The sequence below is a fragment of the Culex quinquefasciatus genome, chromosome 3 (genome assembly GCF_015732765.1).
Source record: "Culex quinquefasciatus strain JHB chromosome 3, VPISU_Cqui_1.0_pri_paternal, whole genome shotgun sequence".
Classification (NCBI taxonomy): Eukaryota; Metazoa; Arthropoda; class Insecta; order Diptera; family Culicidae; genus Culex; species Culex quinquefasciatus.
The window spans coordinates 178,420,841-178,445,199 of NC_051863.1; the positions used below are offsets into that span (position 1 = coordinate 178,420,841).

The following is a 24,359-nucleotide window of genomic DNA, read 5'->3' on the forward strand; positions in this document are numbered from 1 at the left end:
GCCATTCTTCGCCAGTTCTGGAATCACGGATACCGGAGATCGTCTGGTTGCCGTGGTGATTACCAAGAGTGGCCAAAGTTACATGCAGTCGACGATCGACTGCCACGTCGGCGTTGATTGCTCCTACGAGGTGATCCCAGGCCCAGGGTGACCACTGAAATCCCATTTTCAAATTCCCTACTTTTTCCTGACTTTTCCAGATGCTCAAATAGTTACCATTTTTTAATCTAAAGAATGATTTCAAATTATTTTTGATGAATTTTGAAATTTAAATCCTTGACAATTTAAGTAAAAATTACTTCAATAAATTTAAAAAAAAAAAATGTTACAAAGGGGAAAGCTCTCATTATTATGAATCAGATTTTTTTAAAAAGAAACATTAAGATTTTGTTTTTACTGGCTTTGAAAAAGGATTGAAACTTTTTTAATTTTATTGATTTGTCATGATTTCAGTTATCAAAAAACTTCAAAATATGTTAAGAAATTCGCTTTAAAAAAATTTACCTGATTCCCTTTTCCTTCTTTTGAATTTTGATATTTAATATTTTGAATCAATGTTGATTGTCGTCGGTTGATCTATAGAATTTTCGCTTCATTGAAAACCCTATTTTGATAAGACTAATTTACCACTAATTTGATGCGAAATGTTTGAAGACGCAAATCCTTTAAACATATTCGTAATAACTTAGTCCAATGTTCTTTGAATTTATTTTATTGCAATTTTATAATATTTTTCATAATATTTTTAATACGTAAAAGTTATTAATTTTATTCATTCTAAACGAAAAACTTTTGGATTTTAATTTTAATTTGGCGGATTCAAATATCTTTAAAAAAAATTCAAGTTATTCATAAAAGTTTGATGCTGGGGTGTAAAAGTAAATTATGGCCATTCCTTACAGGCTGGCGAAAATTATAATATTTCTTCCAAAAAAAATCGTCATTGCATATGGAATGAGTTGGGCTATAATGTCCTTTTATAAGATTTTACCAAATTTTAGAATATACCCAGAACCTAGGGATTTTCACTTTTTTTAATTAAATATACTTTATTGAATTTTTCTTATAATAATTACATTTGATTTACATAATAAGTGGATCACCTTCAGCTTTAGTTAGCTTTTTGTGATTTAAACACTGTTCATTTTCATAACCTAAAAAGTATATGATTTATCATTTCTGTAACACTAGGTACAATGAGGAAAAAAAATGTTAAGAAAACATAACCCAACCTAAAACTAACTTAAACTTAAAATAAACTAAACCAATCCTTGAATCAAGGGGTATTTAGAAATACCACATTTTCCCTGAATATGTGACGCGTTGATTTTTCTTCAATGAACTTTTCTATATCTATGTAAATCTTCCGAAACAATAATTAAAACTGAGTGTTGGCACATTTATTGAGTTTTAACTTCATTTAATCAAATATATGGAGCTATTTGGTATAAATATCAGGGTTTTATAAAATTCAAAAACTTTTGTTAATTATAATTGTTTTTTATAATGTTTCAAGTTGGCAGAATTCCTTTAGAGTGTGACAAAAACTATAAAAAATATTTTTGCAACAGTAATCACATTAATAATAATCTCAAATAGCCTTTTTACACTGAAGAAATCTTAAATTTAAAGTATGTTGCAAAAGACAAATTGAGTGAAATAAATTTGAAGATTGTGCAAAATATTACAAAATTATTCAAGAGTTAGAAAATAATGTTCAGATGTGCTTGGCATTCCCGACTTTTTGACAAAAAATTACAAATTCCCGACATTTCCCCGATTTTTGCGGATCTTGGCAAATTCCCGACTTGAGTGGCCACCCTAAATGATCCTGGTTCTTCGAAATAACGAGCGAGATGAAGTAGTTGGCCAACGCCAACCCCTTCCTGCAATTCGGATTGACCCGAAGGACCACAACGGAATGCTAATCAACTACAGTCTAGCGGACCATGTCGTCAAGGAGCTGCTAGATTATTAAGGATAAATAAATTCTTTGACTAAAAAAAAAGTTTGATTTTATATGTCAGAAATAAAAACGTCTGATTAAAATAAAGCCAAACAGGATTTTAACATTCCAAGGTTAATAACATCTCAAAAACTTTATAATATCATTACTGTCCAGCAATTAAACTCGAAACCAGGATCACGTCTCTAGTTGGTTGTAGATTGAAGCACCCTCGCTGCCAGGTGCCGGAGACCAGTTGTTTGTTGAACCGAACTACCAGTTCGTACTTATTTGAACCAAGGACAAACCGTCCTTTTCCGTCAGGCCTATGTCAAGAATTGCCCACGAGGAGGATAATAGTTCCGCACCGCAAACGGGTCCGCCGATACTCCGACACACATCTGCACGGTTCCAACTCCTTCCTCGCCCAGCTCTTCGATTTCCGGCGGCTTCTCCGGATTGTTTTTAAACAGCAGCTTGATCATGTCGTTCCTTGCGATACGCGTACTCCATTCTGCGCCGGTACATCCGTTACAATCTGGAGACCCTCTTAGGCCTGAGCGGGTTGCGGTGGTAGCGTTTCCGCTTCGCAGGCCTTCGACAACGGAAAACCTCCGAGAGCAGCTTCTTTTTCTTCTCAAACAGGACGATGAAGAGTCTGCCGGTGTTCTGCTGGTGGAGGAGGGCGAGGTTGCAGCGCTCGAGATTGAACTTGACCATGTCCTCGGGAGCTGGATCTGGAGCATAAGCGGTCGGAAGACGGTGCGGTAGTTTTCTGGGTCTTTCATGTCCTTGGTGATCGGTTCCTTGTAGGTCATTCCAGGCTGAGCGTCGGAACAAGGCATTGCTTGACCATCTCCGCCAGCAGCACGGCTTCGTTTTCGTTTGGGTTCAGCGAGCATGTAGACAAATTTGCCACCCACTTCGCCTTCGGTTTCCTGCAATGAATTTAAAAAAAACTTGAAATCTTGCAAATAAATTCACTAACAATTTACTTACCACTTGACTTTTGTAATTTCGGCCGATTTTGAATTAAAAAAATACCCAGCACTTTCCGTTCGAACGCGACTAAGTCTATGTATACAGTGCACGCGAGCTGTCAAATGACGTCACGGTGTAAAACCTAATTGTTTTGGTTTTGAACGATTGTGATTGGCTGAATTCCAAGCAGCTGATTTTGTTTACACTTTTTTTACGCAGACATAGGCAAATCGAGTAGATCAATCGTCTGTAAAAAACAGCTGTTTACCACGTGCTCGTGGTAGAACAAAGGACACAGCTGATTTTGACAGACGAATCATTCTACTCGATTTGCTTATGTCTGCGTGTAAATATTATTACAAACTAACACACTCTCGCGCGTGGATATCTCTATTCTTTCTCTGAAGAATGTTACACAATCAAGAAATAAAACAAGAAAATTTAAAAGCGCCAATAATAAAATTTATTGATATGCATAGCTGTGGTAAATAGAAGCATTGCTTTGTCTTTGTCCAAACGATTTAGTAGCTCACTGTATATGGATGTAGATAGATCTAATATTCGAACACGATAATCATATATTCAAGCAATTCAAACTAATCTCATTCAGGTTAATAACCAATTTGCATATTTTCCTTTCGCACAGACATCACTTTACACACTAAAACAATACGGGGCAGTATCGGTAGCTTGTGTGTGCCAGTCGGAAATAACAATAAACTGATGTGCGTGTCCCTTAGATCTTGGCCAGCTCCGGCCGAGCGCCAACACCCCCAGCCCGGTCGAACACAACGTTGGCCACTTCGAGCGCCAGCTGCAGCGTGCCGTCCTTGGTTTCGGACTCGGCGTACACCCGCACCACGTCCTCCGTTCCGGACGGCCGCACGAACGACCTCCCGCGGGGATACTTGGCCACGATTTCGTTGATGGCGTCCTGCAGACCTTCCGGCTTGACGCAGACGCGTTCGGCGTCGGTCGTCGTGAACACGTTCCGATCTTCCACCTTGACCTTCATCAGCACGTTCGGCAGGTCGGAGTACGCCGCGAACCAGTCCTGGAGGCTCCAGCCACGGTAGTGCAGGACCGTTTCGACGAGCAGCATATCCGAGATGGCGTCGCCGACGGTTTCGTTCGTCAGGTCGATCGTGCTGAGCAGCAGCTTCGCAGCGTCACGTTGCTCCTGGGTAAGGGATTCGTCCTTGCTGGCGGCTGCAATTCGCTTCTTGGCTTCCGCGTTGTAGATGACGGTGCCGTGTCCGTTTGCCTCGAAGTAGACGCCCACGTCGTAATCGAGCGCTTTGTGGTGCAGATGCTTGACTCCGGTTGGGGCGCACGCAACGGGGACTTTCTGGAATTTGTGTTGTGGGTAAGTTATTTGTGTTTTCAATAGATAAATTCAAATCTTACCAACTGATTGACGATGTAGTCCGTTGAAGCTCCGTTGGCGTAGGCAGTCTGGACCAGTCCCATTTCAAGCTCAACCCCGCACTTTTCAACGAGTTCTTTGAGGTAGCTGCAATTAAATCTTGTCTAGTCCAAGTCTTTCATTCTAATTTAAGATAATTACCCGGCAATCAACGTGGCAATCCGGTCGCCGTCCAGCAGATGGAACACACCGTCCTCATCGGTGTAATAATACACGACCCGATCGGCGTCCCCGTCAACTGACACGCACCGTGCGTTCGGTTCCAGATCTTCAGGGATTCCGTGCGGCGCCCGTTGATTCGTCTTGACAAAGTCCGCCCCGCAGTTGAAGTTGATCTTTCCATTGCTGTTGAACACCTTCACGTCCAGATATCTGTCAAACTTCCGCACAAATCCCAGCATCTTCAGCGACCCGACTCCGTTCGCTCCGTCGTAAAACACCTTGTTCGTGTAGTTCCCCTTCGCGAAGGTGTTCCCCCGAATCCGCTTGAAGGCCGTCAACAGCTTCGTCATGTAGCCCTCCTCGGTCGGCAGTCCGTACGCCAGGTCCGTATTCGAGCAGGTCACAAAGTAGTGCAACATTGGCGTCGTAACGATTCCAAAGTCCCGCACGCTTCCCTTCAGCGCCGCAATCCCGTTCAGCACGGCCTTCGCCAGCTGCGGACTGTGATAGCGCGTGTCCATGCCCACGTACACCTTCGCAGGTTCGTTGTTGTCGATGCCCTGCTCGGTGCTGATCTTCGCAATTTGGCCCTCCAGGTCGGCGTCGCTCACGTTCACCAGATCCGTGGCCAGCCGTTCCCAGCTCTGCTCCAGCATTTCGCCCATGGGATCGACCAGCTTGACGCCGTTGTCCTGTTCCGGGTTGTGCGAAGCCGTGATCATCACGCCGATAACCTGGCCACCCTTTGCGCGCGACCGGAGCACCGCCAGCAGCCCCATTCGGTACATGACGTAGTCCAGGTTGTCGGCACTGGGGGAAAATTTTCGAGTTTAGTGATTTATAAAGTACTTGTTCGGTAACTGGGCTGAGAACGTAGCCCAGTCACCGAATGCTGCTCGCTAACTGGACTGAACGAAACATTACGAGGGGAACACCGATGCATAATATTTTCCTAATGGAATATGAAAATAAAGGTTACCCAAATTTATTTACAATGCTTTCTCATCATATTTCTTTAATTGTTACTTAACATTTAATAAAAAGTTGCATCCATTTACCCCCCGGTCATTTCGGTTTGTTTTGGTTTTTTGACGTTTGTCTGCTTTTTAACTGGCCTACGGCCCAATTATCAACAACAACAATTAACAACGCCCAGTTACCGCACAAGTACGTAGATTACAATAAAACAAAATTAAATTAAGCGAGTTGAGTTAACCTGTATCAGCATCTTATTCCAAGTCTGATACAGATTATACTTTTCCATAATTTCGCCGCCGGCCAGCGGTTATTGGATCGAAAGCACGCAGAAATAAAAAAAGGATTTTTAAAATTAATTGTACGCGCAATAAAAAGAAAATTATTAGAAGAATTATTTGTTTCAACGAAAAAACTTGTCTTTTCAAGCTGTACTAACTTTTTCTAAACAAGTTAAGTTTTTATTTGTATAACAATTTATTCATCAGTCGAAAATCACTAGCCAAATTTTCCCGTTGCAAAACCACTCAGTTTCAAAGCGTCATGTGTTTCTGCCTGCTATCTGTTAGTCAGTAATGTCGGCTGTATTAAAGATAAAAGTCTACAAGCCAAAAAGATAAGGGAGGAGGAAGGCTGGCCAAGACCGAAGAAACGGATATATCGTGACCAGAAACGGAACAAACAAAAGCACATCAAAAAGAACGAAAAAGCAAATCAGGGCAGCTTTAACTGCAGTTTTTATTTTTCTTATTTTAGTCACCACAGCCGCGAGCAGGGAGTGAATTTAAATCGCGTGACGCATCCCTGGCGAGATATATCCGATATCGATATGGTTTGGGGCCTTTTTCTTTAAAAAACATGTTTTGGAACACGAAAAAATTAGTTTCCCTGTATATATCAAGAAAATAAACAGTTAAATAGTTGATAACAGATGTGTTAACGTATATTCAACCATTTTTATTGATTTTTGACAGACTTTCTTGCCAAATAGTCCAAATGACTATCTTTTTCTAAATTTACAGTTTTCTCATAGAAAAATCAAACAAATATTGGAAAGTTATACACCTAATTGTTGGAAATAATTTTTCTCATCCGAATCCGGCATAATTTTTAAAAAAATGTTGATTATGAAGCTAAAAACACATTTTTTCAAAAAATCATAGGTTTACCCTATTTGTTCCTTTGCTGCAAATTCTCTATAATTTTACCTACAAAGACGGCACCTGATGTGATTTTACTCAGTTTCTAATGCAAAATTCTAAAAAATAAAACCAGAATTGTTGTTTCCTGAAACAAAAATTGTGTAATTTTACATGAAACTGGTGATTTTTTTTCTATGTTATTTTATTTTTTTACACATTGTTCTATTTACTAAACGTTACATAAAAATTAGCTGCCGTGGCCTAGTGGTACGGGGTTTGCTTTGTAAGCGGAAGGTCGATGGCTTGAAACCCATCTGGCTAAAGGTGAAGGCAAAAGGGGGTCTGTTGGTCACTTAGTCTGAGCGTTGAAGAACTCAATCGAGAAATTAAAAGTAAGAGTGTGTGCGTGCAACATGGAGTTAAACTTTTCAAGGTGCCATGGTAATCTTCACAGCAACTTCACAGAAAGTTTAACTCCATGTTGCACACACTCTCACTTTTAATTTCTCGATAGTAGTACACAGAGAAGAGCTTCAACTGCTTCTTTCGACTCGGTCAAATGCTGTCAGGCAAAATTGGGTCCTAAAATTAAGCTTAAATTTGTGATATTATTGTTCACAACGATAAAGCTTATTTTTCTGAATACAATGACCCTTTGAACGACCGCAAAGGATTTAAAATCGATTTTTAATTCATTTTTTTTTTTTAAATTAACTTCACGGCCCTTCTTGACAGAAAAGGTCCTACCAGAAATGTTTTTTACCGTTGTACATAAGAATTTACACATGGCTTTAGTATCCAATTCGAGCTGAAGATTGGGCTATATGATCGGTAAGAATATTTGATTTTATAAATGTTTGAGTTATAAAATCCTTGTATTTTTGAATTATTTTTTTTTAATTGTAAAATTTATGATTTAACATTTTTTAATTCTCGAATTTCGGGTTTTTTTATATTTTTTTATTTTTTTCAATGTTTGTAGTTTGTATTTCAAAATGTTTGAATTTCTAAATATCCGAATTCTTCAAGAATTTAATTGGGTCCTAAAATGAAGCTTAGATTGCTGATATTATTGTTTACAGCGATAAAGCTTATTTTTCTGAGTACAATGACCCTTTGTACGACCATAAAAAGTTTAAAATGGATTTTTAAATCAATTTTGAAAAAATAACCTCGCGGTCCTTCTTGACAGAAAAGCTCCTACTTGACAGCTCGTTCCAAGGGGACCATAGTTGATCCATCGAAAAAATGTTGTCTTGTCAATTTTTTTTTTTTTTTGCATTAAAATAAAAAAAAAAGTGATCAGAAATGGTTTTTAATCTTGTTTTTTTACCATTGTACATAAATATTGACATAGGGCTCAAGTACCCAATTGTGAAATTTTTGAATGCTAGAATTTTTCAGTTCATTTTTTTTTAAATTTGTTTTGTTATGCTTTCAATTTTTAGAATCTTAAAATTTGTAAGCTTTCGAATGTTTGTGCTTTTAAAATTATTTTTTTTACTTTTTAAATTTTAACATTCTTAATTTTAAAATTTAGCAATTTTTAAAACTTGTTCATTTGATGTCATTTATTGGATTGTTTTGTTTGTTAAGTAATAGATGAAGGATAGTTAGAGAAAAGAAGTTAATTAATAAAAAAATATTAATCTGTGTATTTTCATGTTTTTTTTTATTTCTGAATCGCTCATTTTTTTGTTGTCAGAAAATTCATGATTATTGTTATGGCTTTTCTCTCTGTTTTATTTCACTCTGAGCAAAAAAAAAAAAACTTCCTTGTTATTTTTGGTATTTAATCGAGGTTATTAAGCGAAGATGGCGTTCGAATGGTGAACGCCCGAAATGTCAAAATCACGCAGTGGTACCAACATTACGGAACAAGTGTGCCATGGCATGACAGCCATATATTTTTTTCTAATGTTGGTGCTACTGCGCGATTTTGACATTTCGGGCGTTCATCATTCGAACGCCATCTTCGCTTAAAGACCTGGATACTGTTAAGGTTCGGCCCTATAATCAAATTCTAAATTTTCAATAGGGACCATCCATAAACCACGTGGACACTTTTTTGTAATCTCAACACCACGCAAAAAAAAAGCTGCACACTCAGTTTTTTATGCCGAACTTCGGCAGAATTCTGCCGAAAACAGAACAACTGAGCGCTCGGCAGAGAGTTCGGCAGAAAATTCATCTGCCGAAGTCTCGGCAAAAATAATTTTGACAGCCAGCTTTTTTGTGCCGAAAATCTCGGCATCCCTGAAACGAATTCAACCGAAAATCTCGGAATTTATCATAATAAAACCAAATCGAGATTCTCGCAATTAATTTAAAGCTTTAAAACAATATGCATGCATGCTTTTTTATATTTATTGCTCTTTTTATGTATAATCTAATACAATCTGAACCAGAATGAATCCTATACTTCTACCAAGCACCATCGTCATGCATTTCCTTGGTAAAAGCTGCAAATGAAAGACCCTTTAGATATTATTTTTCCTAACAGATGTTATTAAAAATGTTTACCTTTCAAGTAGAAATCCAAGCAGAAATCCTGTAGAAATTCAAGTATAAATCCCGATTTATCCAAAGTTCCGGAACTTAGTTCAGTGAGCACTACTCATATCGAAAACAAATATGGCTACCTCAACATCTAACCGAACAGCTCGGCACTTTCTAGCAAATTTGACAGTTGAATTGCCGAACTCGGTAGATTTTGGACATGCCGAGATTTTCGTTAAATTTAACTGACGAACTTCGGCATTTTGCTTAGATCTGCCGAACTATCGGTTAAATTTAACCGAGAATATTGGAACAATGAATTTTCTGCCGAGATTTCGGCAGAATATCACTTTGCCGAGCACGTTCGGCAGATATTTCTGCCGAAGTCGAATCTTCATTCTGAGTGTGTGAACTCTGAGTACCGTAAACTGGGGTGACTTTGATAGCCCGGGGTGACTTTGATAGGTTTTTCAAATGCCCGTCAAATTAATATCTAAACATTTTTGAGAATTTTGAGTATGCAAGTATTAAGGGATCGAACATATATGCAAAAACGAGACTGTTACATTGAATGTATCAAAAATATGTAGTGGCCAAATCAAATTTCTATCAATGTCACCCCGGGCTATCAAAGTCACCCCAAAGTTTACGGTACCTAGAATTCATAAAATTGGCCACCAACAATGCGCTTTCCTGGCACGAACGTGAACTTCAATCCTAAAATGCATTATATTTTTCACGGAAACTGCACTTCCCGTACCCAGATGTGAACTGGATATCATAGCTTTTTTTTTGTTTTTGTAAAATTGATTAAAATTTGCTTGAAAATCCATTTGCTAATTGCATCGACTATTCTTAGATGCACTCTACGCAATAAATTGGCGCAAATTCGACCAAGGATTTGCACGGAAATAGCCAATTCCCACTTAAAGCCATTGCAGAGCCACAATAGATATACGCGGCGAGACCCGCACATATTTGGCCGAGGCGTGTCCCCCGCTCGCCCGCGTTCCCACAAAACCCACAAAACCGGAAATCAATTATGGAGATTGTTACGACCAGCACAGTCACTCTCTTTCGCTGGCTGCGGCCGGCGCGCGTTGATTGGACTGCACAGATAAGTGTATAATGCGATCGAACTCGTTTCTTTGGAATACCTATATGTGGAATGGAACACGAACACCGAAAAAGAGTGAAAATAAATCGAGTGAATAATATTACAGAGTCGATTCGATAATCCGAATTCCGGCTGCTAATAAATGCATTTGTTCCTGATTCTGATTAAAAAATAGTCAAGCGATTAAATCGAGAACATCGTATCGTTTATCCGAATGCTGTTCCGTCCGAGTTAGCGAACCCCTCCTGTACTCACTGTGACCGGAATCCTGCCGTGCCGTACTGGATCTCCTTCTGGGAGTCGCGCTTTTGGTGATATTCGCGGGCGAACGCATAAACCTGGCGCAGATTGAAGGTCATCTTGCTGCTGCGTTATCCAAAAGGAATGTCTTCAACACGGGTTGGGGAACAATCTGGCTTATCTTATCGGCGGCCAAAACAAGTTAATTGGACATGCAAGACTTCCGGATCGGCAGCTACTGATGCACCTCCACTCGACGTCAGCAACTTTTTTGGACTGACTGTTTTTGAGCCGCGTCCGCGTGTGAGGGTGGTGGCAGGTTCAGGGAGCGTTCTTTTAGTACGTAACGCAGTTAAGGTAATGGGGTAGGGGGTCAACGGCTATTTCACTCTTTATACAAAAATTTAAATAATTTGTATAAGAGAAGTTTTTTACGCGAATGGGGAGGGGAGGTCTGAAAACCCAAAATTTTCTATTACGTAATAAATGAACGCACCCTAAGCGCAGTGCTGCCAGGCTGGCGACGGTAAGCATCAAAATCGTTTGTCTGTCAAATCAACCCTGTTAGGCTCGGGTCCCGCGGTCGTGCGATTCGAAGCGTTATCTACTCGAAATCGATCTTGTCCTGCCATTTTCGTGCGATTGTCGAGCGTTTTGATCGAATGTCAGAGGCGACATCCGCAATTTGTGTTTGAAAGAGTAGGCTATGCAATTTGATGACAGTACAGTTTTTTTTTCAAGTCCTTTAAAAAGTTTTTTCTCTAGAAATATTCATAACTTTTTTTCAAATTTAGTGCAATATTCAGTGATATTTGGTAATTAATAGAACAGCAATGAAGTTTTCCCAGCAAATGGAATTCACAAAGCTGGGAAGATCTGGTGAAAATATCTACAATGACGAACGAAGATCCGCAGAATCTGAGTGGCCATCAACGAACAACAACGGACCATCCGAAACACTGGGTTAGTTCATTTCAAAACAAATATATTTCTGTCTCTAACTTTTTCTCAATTTAATTTTTCAGACTTCAAATACAACTTCACCATGTTTACGAAGAAATCACCAAGAAACCAGTGCATCGATTGAAATGACTTTTAATTAAACGCAATCACAATTGGTATAATAAAAATAAACCGTTTTCAAATGAAAAAAAAAAAACTATTGTTTTCATAACGAAATCAAAATTTGTGAAAAATTTACGTTAGATAATGGCAGGACAATCTAAATAACAAAGTCGCCCGAAAACGGCCCGACAACGGCCCGTCAACGTCGATTTTCTCAAACGTAGATTTCGACGATCGTCGGACAAAGTGTTGCATATACGCACGAAAAGGGCCCGAATTCCGTCGGACAAACCGTCGGAATTCGGGCCGTTTTGTCGAGCCGTCGGACGGATTTCGGGCCGTTGTCGGCCCCGTCCGTCAGTCAGGGAAATGGTTGGTGCTATCGGTTGCGGTTCTCTTTCCACGCGAAACCGACACTAGGCATAAAAGTCTTAAAGTTCAGCTTTATCGAACTAAAAAAAAAGCAATCGATCCACTTTAACGACCCCCGGGCGAGGCATAAAACAAGTTCGTTTATGGTCCTTCTCGACCATAAAACGCCTTTTTAACACTAAAACTAATATACACTGAAACTAAACTCATGATTGATTATATATGTACACTGCACATATCCAATCTTCAATGTAGCATAATAAAACCTATGACTCATCATATTAATCTCTATATGCTTAACAAATATTCTTTACAAGCAATTTTCTTAGATTTTATATGCGTATGCTTATAACCGAATTTTACTCATGCTCGATGAAAAATATTGCTTTGGCAAGTATGATTCGTGAGCTCCGCATATAACATCTATATGCGAGATACTATAGAATTTTGCAGTGTGCTTTTTACATGAAACTTATATGCAAGGTTCACAACATTTATGAATGTGTGCCAAAATGTGTACAAAATTGCATGCGCGTGTATGTCAGCCAGCAGCAACAGCCGCGATTCATTTAGTCTTTTGTTAAACTGCGCGTGTGTCTCAAACTTGATTCTTCGCGGACCGAGATGGCAGACGGTTCCGGCACGAAGATGGTCCAGAGGGTCCAGTTCACCAATCAGAGCCTGTTTGGCCACATCGGTATGTTCCGGCTGTATTCGACGATGCAGGGCGTGTGCTGTTCGAGGGTGTCCCGGATTTGCCACGTCGATTACTTTGATAGCAGCTTCACAGACAAACAGACGTGCAACTCTTTTTCAAACCATCGCCAACTAAAACCGTCATTTCAAATTCAAATCAGTCAAAAAATGGATGCCGTAGTACCGCAACAAGACACGAACGTCGTCGGTGGCGCCACCGTATCCCTTGGCCCTTTGACGTTTCAGTGCATCACCGTGTGTGTGTGCAATGTTTTCTTTATAGCCAACACGTGGGGAGAAAATCCAATGTTGCATTGTTAATTTGATTTGGTTAACTGCGGTAGATTTTCTTGAAATAATTCGATATGGTAGAAGTGTGACTTTCGGTCGATGACATATTGACCAACGATCTGTTGTTTGGTAAAGAGACTTGGAGGAGGAGACAAAGACACGACACTGGAGTTCAAGGCAGTCCAGAGTAGATTAACTGAACATTTTGAAAACAAGATATGTAAAAGAATAAATCAGTTTAACACAATTTAATTGATGGACTTCCACTCCCCTTCACCTCTAGCAGCTGCATTGGTTTTTCGTCCGACCGACATCAGTTAAACATGCTCATAATTTGGTGAAATCCGCCAGTATAAATGCTATTTCCTAGGTTGTTCCCCTTGAAGACCTTGAATCTGAAGCAGCCCATTCTCCTTGGCACCCTGGCTATTTTTTTCACTGTAACATAAACTAATGATATTGCCACTCCGCTAAAACTAAATCGGAACCTCCAACCTTTTTACATGCCCACACCCGGCACAGCCAGTTGGATTAGCTTGGAAGATAACAATCACGCAACCTGCGATCAGTTTTATTCATTCTTACGCGACTTGCCCATCACACCGGTTCTCATCTTATTTCCTAAACAAAACTGCAGGTCACGGGGCAGAACATGCTGCGGAATACTAGGTGGAATGTTATTATGATGGGAGTTTAGCAAGATTATTCAACTTTCCAGCCCATCTTTTGCGAATTTTCTGGGCATAGAATGAGAAAACAAAATCGATAGCAAACATAAACAAACACCTGTCAGTTTTCATTCGTACACGCTTAGAGGGAAAAATGGGTACACGCTTAATTTGGTTTATCGAAATGATGATGTTTTCGCAACAGGACTGCAGATAGCGCTAGTGTGCAGCCCAATTTCGAACTTTCTTTGGTAAACGATGGATTTTTTGATAAAATCAATGATGATTCACGTCTGTTTGTCTGTGGCAGCTTCGTGATCGTGGATGCTGACTGTGATTTCTTTTCAGAAAGTGGAGATGACTATCAACTGGACGCTGGTTCCGGGACTGCACAACAACGGTGGGCCGTGCAGATTGCATCCGAGGGTGGTGAACCGCATCGTCGGAGTGGTTCCGAACCAGGTTTGTAGAAGAGAAGTGTGTTTTGTGGTGATAACGATGCTAAAAGTGTTTTCCTTTTAGTACAGACAAGTACAATCTTCCAGGCTATCCACCGCTGCCGGTCAACCTTGACTCGAAAAAGATCGAGTGTTTGAAGATCTGAAGGACCACTTTAAGCAGCCGATGAGGTCAAGGACGCACGGTGTGCCGAAAACCGGGCTCAACCGGCCGGAAACAAAGAGCAACGAGGCAGCCGCTCGAGAAGACTCTACGCCCGGAATCGGTCACATTCGAAGCGATTTCCTCCAAGCAACAAACAGCTCTGTTCAAGGAACCGCCGAAGCACTCGAAGTCCTGCCATTGTAGCCTAATAAAAGTTAATAATTTGATCAAAACTTTTTTATAATTGCGAAAGAAAAATAAAACCTCTGTTCAACATGAGAAGTAATCCATAGTAATAAAATGCATAACTATTAAAATACAATTGAAAATTAATTAAAAATCAAGAGTGTTTATCTTACATGCTATATGCGGGTGCATATCCTCAAATCATTCAATCTGTGAGCATTGCATATACTTTTAATGTGCCGAGAACATACATTTTATATGCAGTAGCATATTTCAATTTCTTATCCATTTATATGCAGTGCTCACACAGTTCATGTGCAACGCATATACCGGTCAAATGCAAAGGCATTCTGCAAAAAACTATATGCGAAACTAATAGCAGCAATCATGATATTTATTTCAGTGTAGGGTCTATAGTGTCCTCAAGCCCCATGCCAATTTTTATGTACAACGGTAGAAAACACGATTAAAAACCATTTCTTCGATGGATCTACTATAGAGTTATCTACGTGCGCATGTATTGCGTGTACGTATACGATAAAGATTTAAGTTAAATATTGTCCGGCCAGCAAAATCAAATGGTGCGCTAGTGTGTGTATGCGAAACGTCATAAAGCTCTATAGTCCCCTTGGAACAAGCTGTCAAGAAGAAACTTTTCTGTTAACAAGGGCCGAAAAGGTATATTTTTTTTAAATTGATTTTAAATACAATTTAAAATTCTTTGCGGTCGTACAATGAGTCATTGTATACAAAAAAATAAGCTTTATCGTTGTGAACCATAATATCTCAAAATGGGTCCTGAAGCCCTATGTTAATTTTTATGTACACTCAAACTTTAGTTTGGTACGCGGAGTTCACACTCACTACCAAACGTTTGTTTTGAAAGTGTTCGTAAGCGCCGTGTAAAAGTGACAGTTCGTCTCTTTTTAGTTTTACTTTCATCAACCAACGGAGTACAAATTAAAAAAAGTGTCAAACGAAAAAGTGACCAACCATCGGGAGTTGAGTGTACAACGGTAAAAAAACACGTTTAGAAACCATGTCTTTTTTTCATTTTAACAAACAAATGTAATGTAAACAACATATTTACGTAGATCAACACACAAAAAAATATTACGGTAATGACAAAAGTAACTTACTTTTGAATTAAAAAGTTGTTAAAATTTGCTGCATTAAAATTTTTTTCTTGTTTTGAAAATGAAAACTTTTACTGTTACAGTTTTTGAAAATCTCATTGCTCACTGATTTAAAAGTTTTTACTTTTAATCCGACTTATAAGCACAGACAAACAGACGTGAATCATCATTGATTTTATCAAAAAATCCATCGTTTACCAAAGAAAGTTCGAAATTGGGCTGCACACTAGCGCTATCTGCAGTCCTGTTGCGAAAACATCATCATTTCGATAAACCAAATTAAGCGTGTACCCATTTTTCCCTCTAAGCGTGTACGAATGAAAACTGACAGGTGTTTGTTTATGTTTGCTATCGATTTTGTTTTCTCATTCTATGCCCAGAAAATTCGCAAAAGATGGGCTGGAAAGTTGAATAATCTTGCTAAACTCCCATCATAATAACATTCCACCTAGTATTCCGCAGCATGTTCTGCCCCGTGACCTGCAGTTTTGTTTAGGAAATAAGATGAGAACCGGTGTGATGGGCAAGTCGCGTAAGAATGAATAAAACTGATCGCAGGTTGCGTGATTGTTATCTTCCAAGCTAATCCAACTGGCTGTGCCGGGTGTGGGCATGTAAAAAGGTTGGAGGTTCCGATTTAGTTTTAGCGGAGTGGCAATATCATTAGTTTATGTTACAGTGAAAAAAATAGCCAGGGTGCCAAGGAGAATGGGCTGCTTCAGATTCAAGGTCTTCAAGGGGAACAACCTAGGAAATAGCATTTATACTGGCGGATTTCACCAAATTATGAGCATGTTTAACTGATGTCGGTCGGACGAAAAAACCAATGCAGCTGCTAGAGGTGAAGGGGAGTGGAAGTCCATCAATTAAATTGTGTTAAACTGATTTATTCTTTTACATATCTTGTTTTCAAAATGTTCAGTTAATCTACTCTGGACTGCCTTGAACTCCAGTGTCGTGTCTTTGTCTCCTCCTCCAAGTCTCTTTACCAAACAACAGATCGTTGGTCAATATGTCATCGACCGAAAGTCACACTTCTACCATATCGAATTATTTCAAGAAAATCTACCGCAGTTAACCAAATCAAATTAACAATGCAACATTGGATTTTCTCCCCCACGTGTTGGCTATAAAGAAAACATTGCACACACACACGGTGATGCACTGAAACGTCAAAGGGCCAAGGGATACGGTGGCGCCACCGACGACGTTCGTGTCTTGTTGCGGTACTACGGCATCCATTTTTTGACTGATTTGAATTTGAAATGACGGTTTTAGTTGGCGATGGTTTGAAAAAGAGTTGCACGTCTGTTTGTCTGTGGTTTAACTTTCGACATTTTCGAAAAATGAAATTCTTTGAAATTTTCAATAGGATTAAAAAGTTTAATAAACTTTTAGCATTTCTAGCTCGATTTCTAGACATAAATCAACACTTGATTTTGATTTTGAAGGTAAACGAGAGCAAAAAATGATAAAAAGCAAATTTGCTACCCTATAGCAGTGGGGATGACGGAGTTTTTTCAAGGTGGCAAATTTGATCTCGGTATTCATAAGCCGGGCGCAAATTTGATTTGCACTCCAGCGCTGCAGATGCCCTAATATACCGAGAAGTGCGAGTGTGTGCGTACAACGGAGTTCAACTTTTTGAATAGCCTTGAGATACAAGAACGCCCAGGATTGACCCAGACATCTATGTTTTTAAATCTAGTTCTACAGAAATGACACCAGGGGGATCTAGAGTACAACAAAGGCGCACCTAGTGGCAGTTTTAGGAAACTGGCCCTCCGGTGTTCCATTCTGTAGAGCAAACAATTTGATATAGCCTACCTCCCCTAGGGGACCATAGTGACCATAGTTGATCCACACTTTCGAATGTCGTCTAATTTTCGAAAATATTTTTGTATCTGCAGACAAATCGTCACCCTGATACAAACCTGTCTACCCTTTCTAGCAACACTGAATTTGACACTCGCTCGCGTCAAAATTCAGCAAAGCAAAAGTTTTAAGCGGACGTCTCCCGAATTCTGTTCGCTAAAAGTTCACTAAAATCAGTTAGTTTAAGCATTCTCAAGTGACTAGCGAGTATAAAATCAACAGAACAAAATGTCCCTCGTGTGTAGCAGTAAGTACTTTCTTGATACCATTCGATTTAAACGCGATTTCACCCACCCAAACAAACGCCGCCTTGAAAAGTGAGGTTACGTTTCGTCCCGGGGACAAAATCACTAACAACAACCGCTTCTACCTCTTCACAGTATCGAACGAAGTCCCGGAACACCCGGTGGTGTCACCCCGGTCCGGGGCCATCTTCGAGAAGCGGCTGATTGAAAAGTACATCGTGGAAAATGAGTGCGATCCGATCAACGGGGAACACCTGAAGGCGGAAGAGCTGATTGAAATTAAAAGTTAGTATTTTTGTTTTGGTTGTTTTGGAAGATTGTTTAAAACGGGATGATTATCTTGCAGCTCCCCCGATTGTGCGGCCTAAACCACCCAGTGCGACGAGCATTCCGGCCACGCTGAAGATGATGCAGGACGAGTGGGACGCACTGATGTTGCACGCTTTTACCCAGAGACAGCAGCTGCAGACGGCCCGCCAGGAACTGTCCCACGCCCTGTACCAGCACGATGCGGCTTGTCGTGTGATTGCGCGTCTCAACAAGGAGGTGGCCGCAGCGCGTGAAGCGTTGGCCACACTCAAGCCGCAAACGGGAATGGCATCGATACAATCGGCAATGCCACAGCCCTCGATTGCGTCCGAAGCCGGCGGAATGGCCACGCAGCCGATCGAGCAGGCTGGCATGAGCGCGGAAGTCATCCAGAAGCTGCAGGACAAGGCCACGGTACTGACGCAGGAGCGCAAGAAGAAGGGACGAACCGTGCCGGAAGAGTTGGTCAGCGCCGAGAAGATTCGTGGCTTTTTAACGCTGGCGTCCCATCCGGGTCTGCACTCGGCCAGTGTGCCCGGCATTTTGGCACTGGACATCAATCATTCCGACCAGAGCAAGATTCTCACCGGAGGCAACGACAAAAACGCGACCGTTTTCAACAAGGACACCGAACAGATCGTTGCCATCCTGAAGGGACACACCAAGAAGGTCACCAAGGTCATTTTCCACCCCGAGGACGACACCGTCATAACGGCCTCACCCGACGCATGCATTCGCATCTGGAACGTGGGCACTTCTCAGACTCAGCTGCTGCTCCGATGCCACGATGGACCCGTCACGGGCCTTTCCTGCATCCAACCGGCGACTACGTCCTGTCCACCTCGTCCGACAAACACTGGGCCTTCTCGGACATCCGCACCGGTCGCCTGCTCACCAAAGTCCCCGACACGGCCGACATTGGCCTCACAACGGCACAGTTCCATCCGGACGGACTCATCTTCGGCACCGGAACGGAGGATTCGCAGGTCAAAATCTGGGATCTGAAAGAGCAAAGCAACGTGGCGAATTTCCCCGGCCACACCGGTCCCATCACGGCCATTTCCTTCTCCGAGAACGGTTACTACCTGGCCACGGCCGCCGACGACGCCTGCATCAAGCTGTGGGATTTGCGCAAGCTGAAGAACTTCAAAACCATCACCCTGGACGAGGGCTACGAGGTGAAGGATCTGTGCTTCGATCAGAGCGGAACCTACCTTGCGATCGCCGGAACCGATATCAGGTAAGACCTTCAATACTTCATACCGAATCATTTTTAACAAACCTTCAATTTATTTTCTCAACAGAGTCTACCTTTGCAAGCAGTGGCAGGAGCTGAAGGTGTTCAACGACCACACGGCGCTGGCCACCGGCGTCCGGTTCGGCAAGCACGCCCAGTATCTCGCCTCGACGAGCATGGACCGTACGCTGAAGCTGTACGGAATCGAGTAGATTTTCGTTTTTTTTTTTCTCTAGGATAACACATTACAATTACAACATACTGAAATGATGGTGAAAAATGCTAATATAATGCAGTACTTGACTACAATTACACTAAATGGATGGTTGATTGACGTTTCTTCGTGCCCAATAGATGCAGGAATAAAACATGTAAAATACGGTTTTAATTGGAATTCAGAGAAAGTCCTTGCATTTGCTTCACATTACTGGTTTTGCTGATCTATTGCTACTTTGTTTGATTTTCTTATGAACAAGTTTTTGTTGGTTCCATTCCATGAACATAATTTATAGATTGTCGAGCGTGGTGATAATTACACTCGATCGTAATCTCTCGACTCGCGATCACGATTTCTTTATATGTAGTAAGATTTCAATCTATCGAAAAATTAGTAATTCATAAAATATTTAAAAAAAAACTTCAAAAACATACAAACTTTTAAAATTACTTTTTTTAGTAAGAAAATCTTAATTCAAAACATTACAAAAACAAAAATAAAGAAAAATAGAAACTAACATTTAAAAAAATCAAATTTGTTTTTAAAATCTAAAAAAAAACAAAACTTGTTGTTGTATGTTGTTGTTGATTTTATTAGGAAAACTTTAACCCTATGGGTCATTCGCTCCCGTTTTCAATATATATACAGCAATTCCATTTGAAAAGAGCCTAAACCAAAAAAAAAGTTCTCCGATCGGGCTCAAAATTTTTCTGGGGGTTCCTTGGCCAAAGGTATTTTTTTTTTTAACATAGTGAAATTTTCAAAGAATATAGACGCAAAGAAAAAGTAAAATCTAGCTTAACTATTGAAAAGTCGTATGAAAACTTAAAATGGCGTTTTGACCGTGTCTGGACCAAAGAGCCTATGTCTGAAAATATTTTATCGGATTCCTCGGAAAATTTCACATAACATATCAAAATTGGCGATGTCGAACCGTACGTTTTGGAGATACGATTTTTGAAAATGCGCGACGACGCGCAAAAACGGAAAATGACGAAATCGGCAAAAATCAACTTTTTCACTAAAACTGCGATAACTTTAAAATTTCAGCGATGACCTATACATGTCTGGGTACCAAAATTTTCGTAATTGAGAGACGCAACTTTTGGTACCATAACATCTATAGGTCATCGCTGAAATTTTAAAGTTATCGCAGTTTTAGTGGAAAAAGTTGATTTTTTGCCGATTTCGTCATTTTCCCGTTTTTGCGCGTGGCGCGTCGAAAAACGCAGTTTTTTTTTCAAAAATCATATCTCGAAACGTACGGTTCGACATCGCCAATTTTTGATATGTTATGTGTAATTTTCGAGGAATCCGATAAAAATATTTTCAGACATAGGCTCTTTGTCCAGACACGGTCAAAACGCCATTTTAAGTTTTCATACGACTTTTCAATAGTTAAGCTAGATTTTTGGAACTTTACTATTTTTCCCAAATAGCCAAACTCATCACCTTTCTTTGCGTCTAAGACAGCTAAAATCGGATGAAATGGCGCGAGATATGATTTTTAGAAAAAGTGGTTTTGCGAAAATGACGAAAATTGCCATTTTTGAACCACCCTAGCACGATGTAGGCCACCCTAATGGCCAAACAAAAATACGGGTCTAATTATTTTGGCCAAGGAACCCCCAGAAAAATTTTGAGCCCGATCGGAGAACTTTTTTTTTGGTTTAGGCTCTTTTCAAATGGAATTGCTGTATATAGATATAAAAATTAGGAGTTTCAAAAAATAATTATTTTTTTAAGGTTCTCGAAATTTAAATTTTAATCCTTAAAAAATAAAATCAATAGGTTAAAAAAAGTAAAAAAATCTTAAATATGTATAAATTTAAAATATAAATAATCCAGAAAGTTTAAAAATCATAAATCTAAAAAATAAAAAAAATATATAAATTTAAAAGGCGAAAAATTTAAAATTTTGTGATATAAAAAAAAATCAAACCAGCAAATCTTGAATTTTAAAATAAAAAAAAGGTTCTCGAAATTTAAAAAAATCTATTAAAACCTTGATTAAAACAAATTTTCTTAAATCAAAATTTTTCAACCAAAAATAAATTTAAAAAATCCAAGATTTAAAAAGTCTAAAAAAATTCTTCAGAAGTTTTAAAAAAAGTACGAGGAACTAATTAAAAAAAATATTTCAATTTTTTTTTTAAAAATTGAATCCAAAAATAATAGTTAAAAATTTCTTCAAAAATACTAAAAAAAATAGTTATATTGAAAAAACAATCAAATCTGAAATTTTAAAGCGTTGAAATTTTGAATATTTAAATATAGTCCAGATTCGATTATCCAACGCTTACAAAAATTAAAACTTTTTAAAAAAATCTTAAAAGTTTTGAAAGTTAAATAAATTTGCAACATAATTCTTAATTTAAAAAGTTCTTAAAATTAATGAATTTTTTTTTTAATTTTTTTCAAATTCAAAATTCTAAAAATACGAAAAAGAATTCCACAAAACTATAAAAAATAAATCTATTTTTTTAATAAGAAACTCAAAAAATTAAAAAATCTCGAAACAATGCAATTTTTCAATTTAGAAAATTTTGATTGTTTGAATATAGTCCAAATCCGAATCACGGAAAAAATCGTAGTGTTTTTATTTTCTTACTTTTAACATCAGATTCGAGTTGCAAGCCAAGGATTGATACCTAAGAGCATGCAATGGCACTGACCTTGTTGCGTGCTCTTCGGTTGACGTCCACGTAAGGAACATCCTGGAAGGTGCGTAACTAACTACATCCGTAGTTCTGTTAGATCATCCGAATTATCTTGATCAGAACAGTATAGCTCTGGTTCCTTGCGAGTGTCCTATTTTCTTACCTCCACGTTGGCTTGGTTTTCATGATGACCTAGCTGGTGGCCTGTGGAAACGGATCGTAAACCTTTGACCACCGCGGGTCAGAGTCGAGACGGCTAAAAGAAAGGGGCGCAACAATGTGGGAAAGGGAAGTAATTTGTGATTGTAGACGGTATTGTTTTGATTCGCAGTATGTTGAGTCAACTGCTGTGGATGTACCTGAAACATCGCACAACGGGGTTTCTCTTCTCTTCATTCTCAGCTACCACCTATCTCCTATTTTTATTTTGCTCTTCTGATTCCCAATTCTTCACTGATTCTTCTATTTAATATCCAACATTTGATTTTAATTTTACTAACTTTTGATTCTCTTATCTCTCAAAGCTTTTCCACTCTTTTTTACCATTTGATACTGCTGTAACAAACTTTGTTTTTTTCCTTATCAAGTCTATTTATTATTTGCTTAATCTTTCTTGAATTTATTGCGTATCTATTTATTTGAAAAATTCTTTATCTGTCCTATAAATTATCATTACTAAAATCTAAGCATGTTTTTTATCTCTATTAACTATTGTCTAATTTTACATCTACTATATCCAGCATCTCATTTTTATTCTTTAAAATACAATCATCATTCTCTTTTTATTGATTCTTGATTTTTTTTATAAAATATATTCTCTTTTACTGTCTATTGTTTTCAATCCTCACCCTTTTTTCAAACAAGTGAGGTTTGAGGTCTTGCTCAATTTATGGAATGGTTAAAGAATTAACACAAATATTACTATTGTGCTTTTGGTAAACTTTTATAACATGCTTAGGACCAAACATTGTAACAAAACACCGCGACAAACTAAATAGCAACATATAAACACGACTCAACACTAGGAAAGATTTCAAATAACAGTAAATAACAGTTAGATTTTGAATTCAGACTATAAATAAGACATTTTTCGCTTAAATAAATGTTGATAGGCACACTATAAATGGTTAGGCGCTTATACTTACATCAAACCCTACGTAATGTACCACCCCCGGCCGAGTTGAAATGCGTAACCGGAAAAGAAGGTGTGCATGCCTGGCACGAACACTCAAAGCGTGTTCTAGCGTGCTGCTCGTACTGACTCAGAGCAAGGGTGAGATGTAGGTGTAAGGGCAGTGCGTGTTCGTCGGGAACCTAGTGCATAAGTTCGGTCAAGGCCAGCCCTCTGTCACTGCCGCCATGTTTATGAAACCAAAATATTCGATGACGAACATCAAGAAAACAAAGAAGAAAACGAAGGTGTCTACTGTCAGATTTTGAAAAATAAACAAAGTGCACAGACGTTTCTTAAAAAATGTACTTTTTCTCATGTAACACTTGCTGCATGTCCAGGACTCTTTAAAGAATGTTCCAACCGAGTCGATTCCAAGAAATTTTTGTTCCCAAGTCCCAGATTTTCCCGGTTGATTCGGATTTTTCCTCTAAATTGGTTAAAACTACTCCTGCTTCTCCGGTTGCTCATCCCGCCATCCGATTCAAGAGCTCCTTCGACTCCGGCCTCATACACACATTATATGCCCGGAAATTTGCCCAAGATAAAAAGGCCACTCGCGTGAATTTTATAATAAATTTACACCAAATATTATTTTTGGTTAACCTCTTTCGTGTTCGCCATTTCCCTATTTTGATGTTAACAATCAGAAAACACCAATACTAATTCAACCAAAGCTTTGTTGATGGTGGGCCAAGGGGTAGGACAGTGAGTAATTTTGAGACATTTTGAAAAATTTTGAGTCAGATTGAGCCACTCTCGTTACTCAAAATTGTTCAGTTTTTCACGAACGACGTAACCCGCTTTGACACTGACGTTTGGATCGACATTTGTCACCGAGCATGATTGTCAAAAACATAAAGAGCAGAAAACGTGTTTCGGCGGCCCAAAGTTTTCAATTTTGTGTAAAATTGGTCCATGAAAAATCTTCATCCTTTTTCCCTTTCTATTTCCCCTTGGGGGTCAGTGCGTAGGATCAAATATTTGACCGCCCGTGAGCAAGCACCTTGGAGTGTTGCACCGAGCCATGTTCCGACGAAAACGACCAGGATTGGAAATAGGCTGGCGGCGGATACAAGGGTTCAGGAAGTTGAAGTCGGGCCCAAGTGGTGGCCAGTACGTGATGCTAAAGTCGGCTTGA

General features: G+C 39.3%; 3 protein-coding genes and 2 long non-coding RNA genes across 5 annotated transcripts; 2 read left to right on the forward strand and 3 right to left on the reverse strand.

Annotated features, from left to right (window-relative positions):
- Positions 1-1,731: 1,731 nt before the first annotated feature.
- On the reverse strand, positions 1,732-3,077 carry LOC119769843. The gene is made up of 2 exons (XM_038263553.1): positions 2,945-3,077; positions 1,732-2,883 (listed from the first exon to the last, which is right to left on the reverse strand). Exon 2 carries the CDS (start codon positions 2,845-2,847, stop codon positions 2,272-2,274), a length of 576 nt encoding a protein of 191 aa, XP_038119481.1. The 5' UTR covers positions 2,848-2,883; positions 2,945-3,077; the 3' UTR covers positions 1,732-2,271.
- A 289-nt stretch (positions 3,078-3,366) lies between these two features.
- LOC6047386 (phosphoacetylglucosamine mutase) lies at positions 3,367-10,784 on the reverse strand. Its single transcript, XM_038262943.1, has 4 exons — positions 10,503-10,784; positions 4,494-5,324; positions 4,334-4,439; positions 3,367-4,274 (listed from the first exon to the last, which is right to left on the reverse strand). Exons 1-4 carry the CDS (start codon positions 10,604-10,606, stop codon positions 3,663-3,665), a joined length of 1,653 nt encoding a protein of 550 aa, XP_038118871.1. The 5' UTR covers positions 10,607-10,784; the 3' UTR covers positions 3,367-3,662.
- Positions 8,981-9,532, reverse strand: LOC119769659. The gene is made up of 2 exons (XR_005278473.1): positions 9,155-9,532; positions 8,981-9,093 (listed from the first exon to the last, which is right to left on the reverse strand). It is a non-coding gene; the product is annotated as an uncharacterized LOC119769659 (long non-coding RNA).
- Positions 10,785-15,813: 5,029 nt separating the features above from the next.
- Positions 15,814-16,361, forward strand: LOC119769999. Its single transcript, XR_005278615.1, has 2 exons — positions 15,814-16,126; positions 16,184-16,361. It is a non-coding gene; the product is annotated as an uncharacterized LOC119769999 (long non-coding RNA).
- Positions 16,362-17,467: 1,106 nt separating this feature from the next.
- On the forward strand, positions 17,468-19,540 carry LOC6043965 (pre-mRNA-processing factor 19). Its single transcript, XM_001861508.2, is given in 5 exon segments — positions 17,468-17,626; positions 17,760-17,909; positions 17,971-18,738; positions 18,741-19,173; positions 19,238-19,540. Coding segments are annotated over 5 exon segments (1,515 nt in total). The 5' UTR covers positions 17,468-17,607; the 3' UTR covers positions 19,383-19,540.
- Positions 19,541-24,359: the final 4,819 nt, after the last annotated feature.

What these genes read in the sequence shown, in the direction of transcription:
- LOC119769843 (XM_038263553.1), bottom strand. Translation starts at nt 2,847, where the DNA reads ATGCTCGCTGAACCCAAACGAAAACGAAGCCGTGCTGCTGGCGGAGAT.
- LOC6047386 (XM_038262943.1), bottom strand. Translation starts at nt 10,606, where the DNA reads ATGACCTTCAATCTGCGCCAGGTTTATGCGTTCGCCCGCGAATATCAC. An exon ending in ACGGCAGGATTCCGGTCACA is followed by an intron (nt 5,325 to 10,502) that starts GTGAGTACAGGA and finishes ATTTTCCCCCAG; the next exon opens with TGCCGACAACCTGGACTACG. An exon ending in ACTACATCGTCAATCAGTTG is followed by an intron (nt 4,275 to 4,333) that starts GTAAGATTTGAA and finishes CACAAATTCCAG; the next exon opens with AAAGTCCCCGTTGCGTGCGC.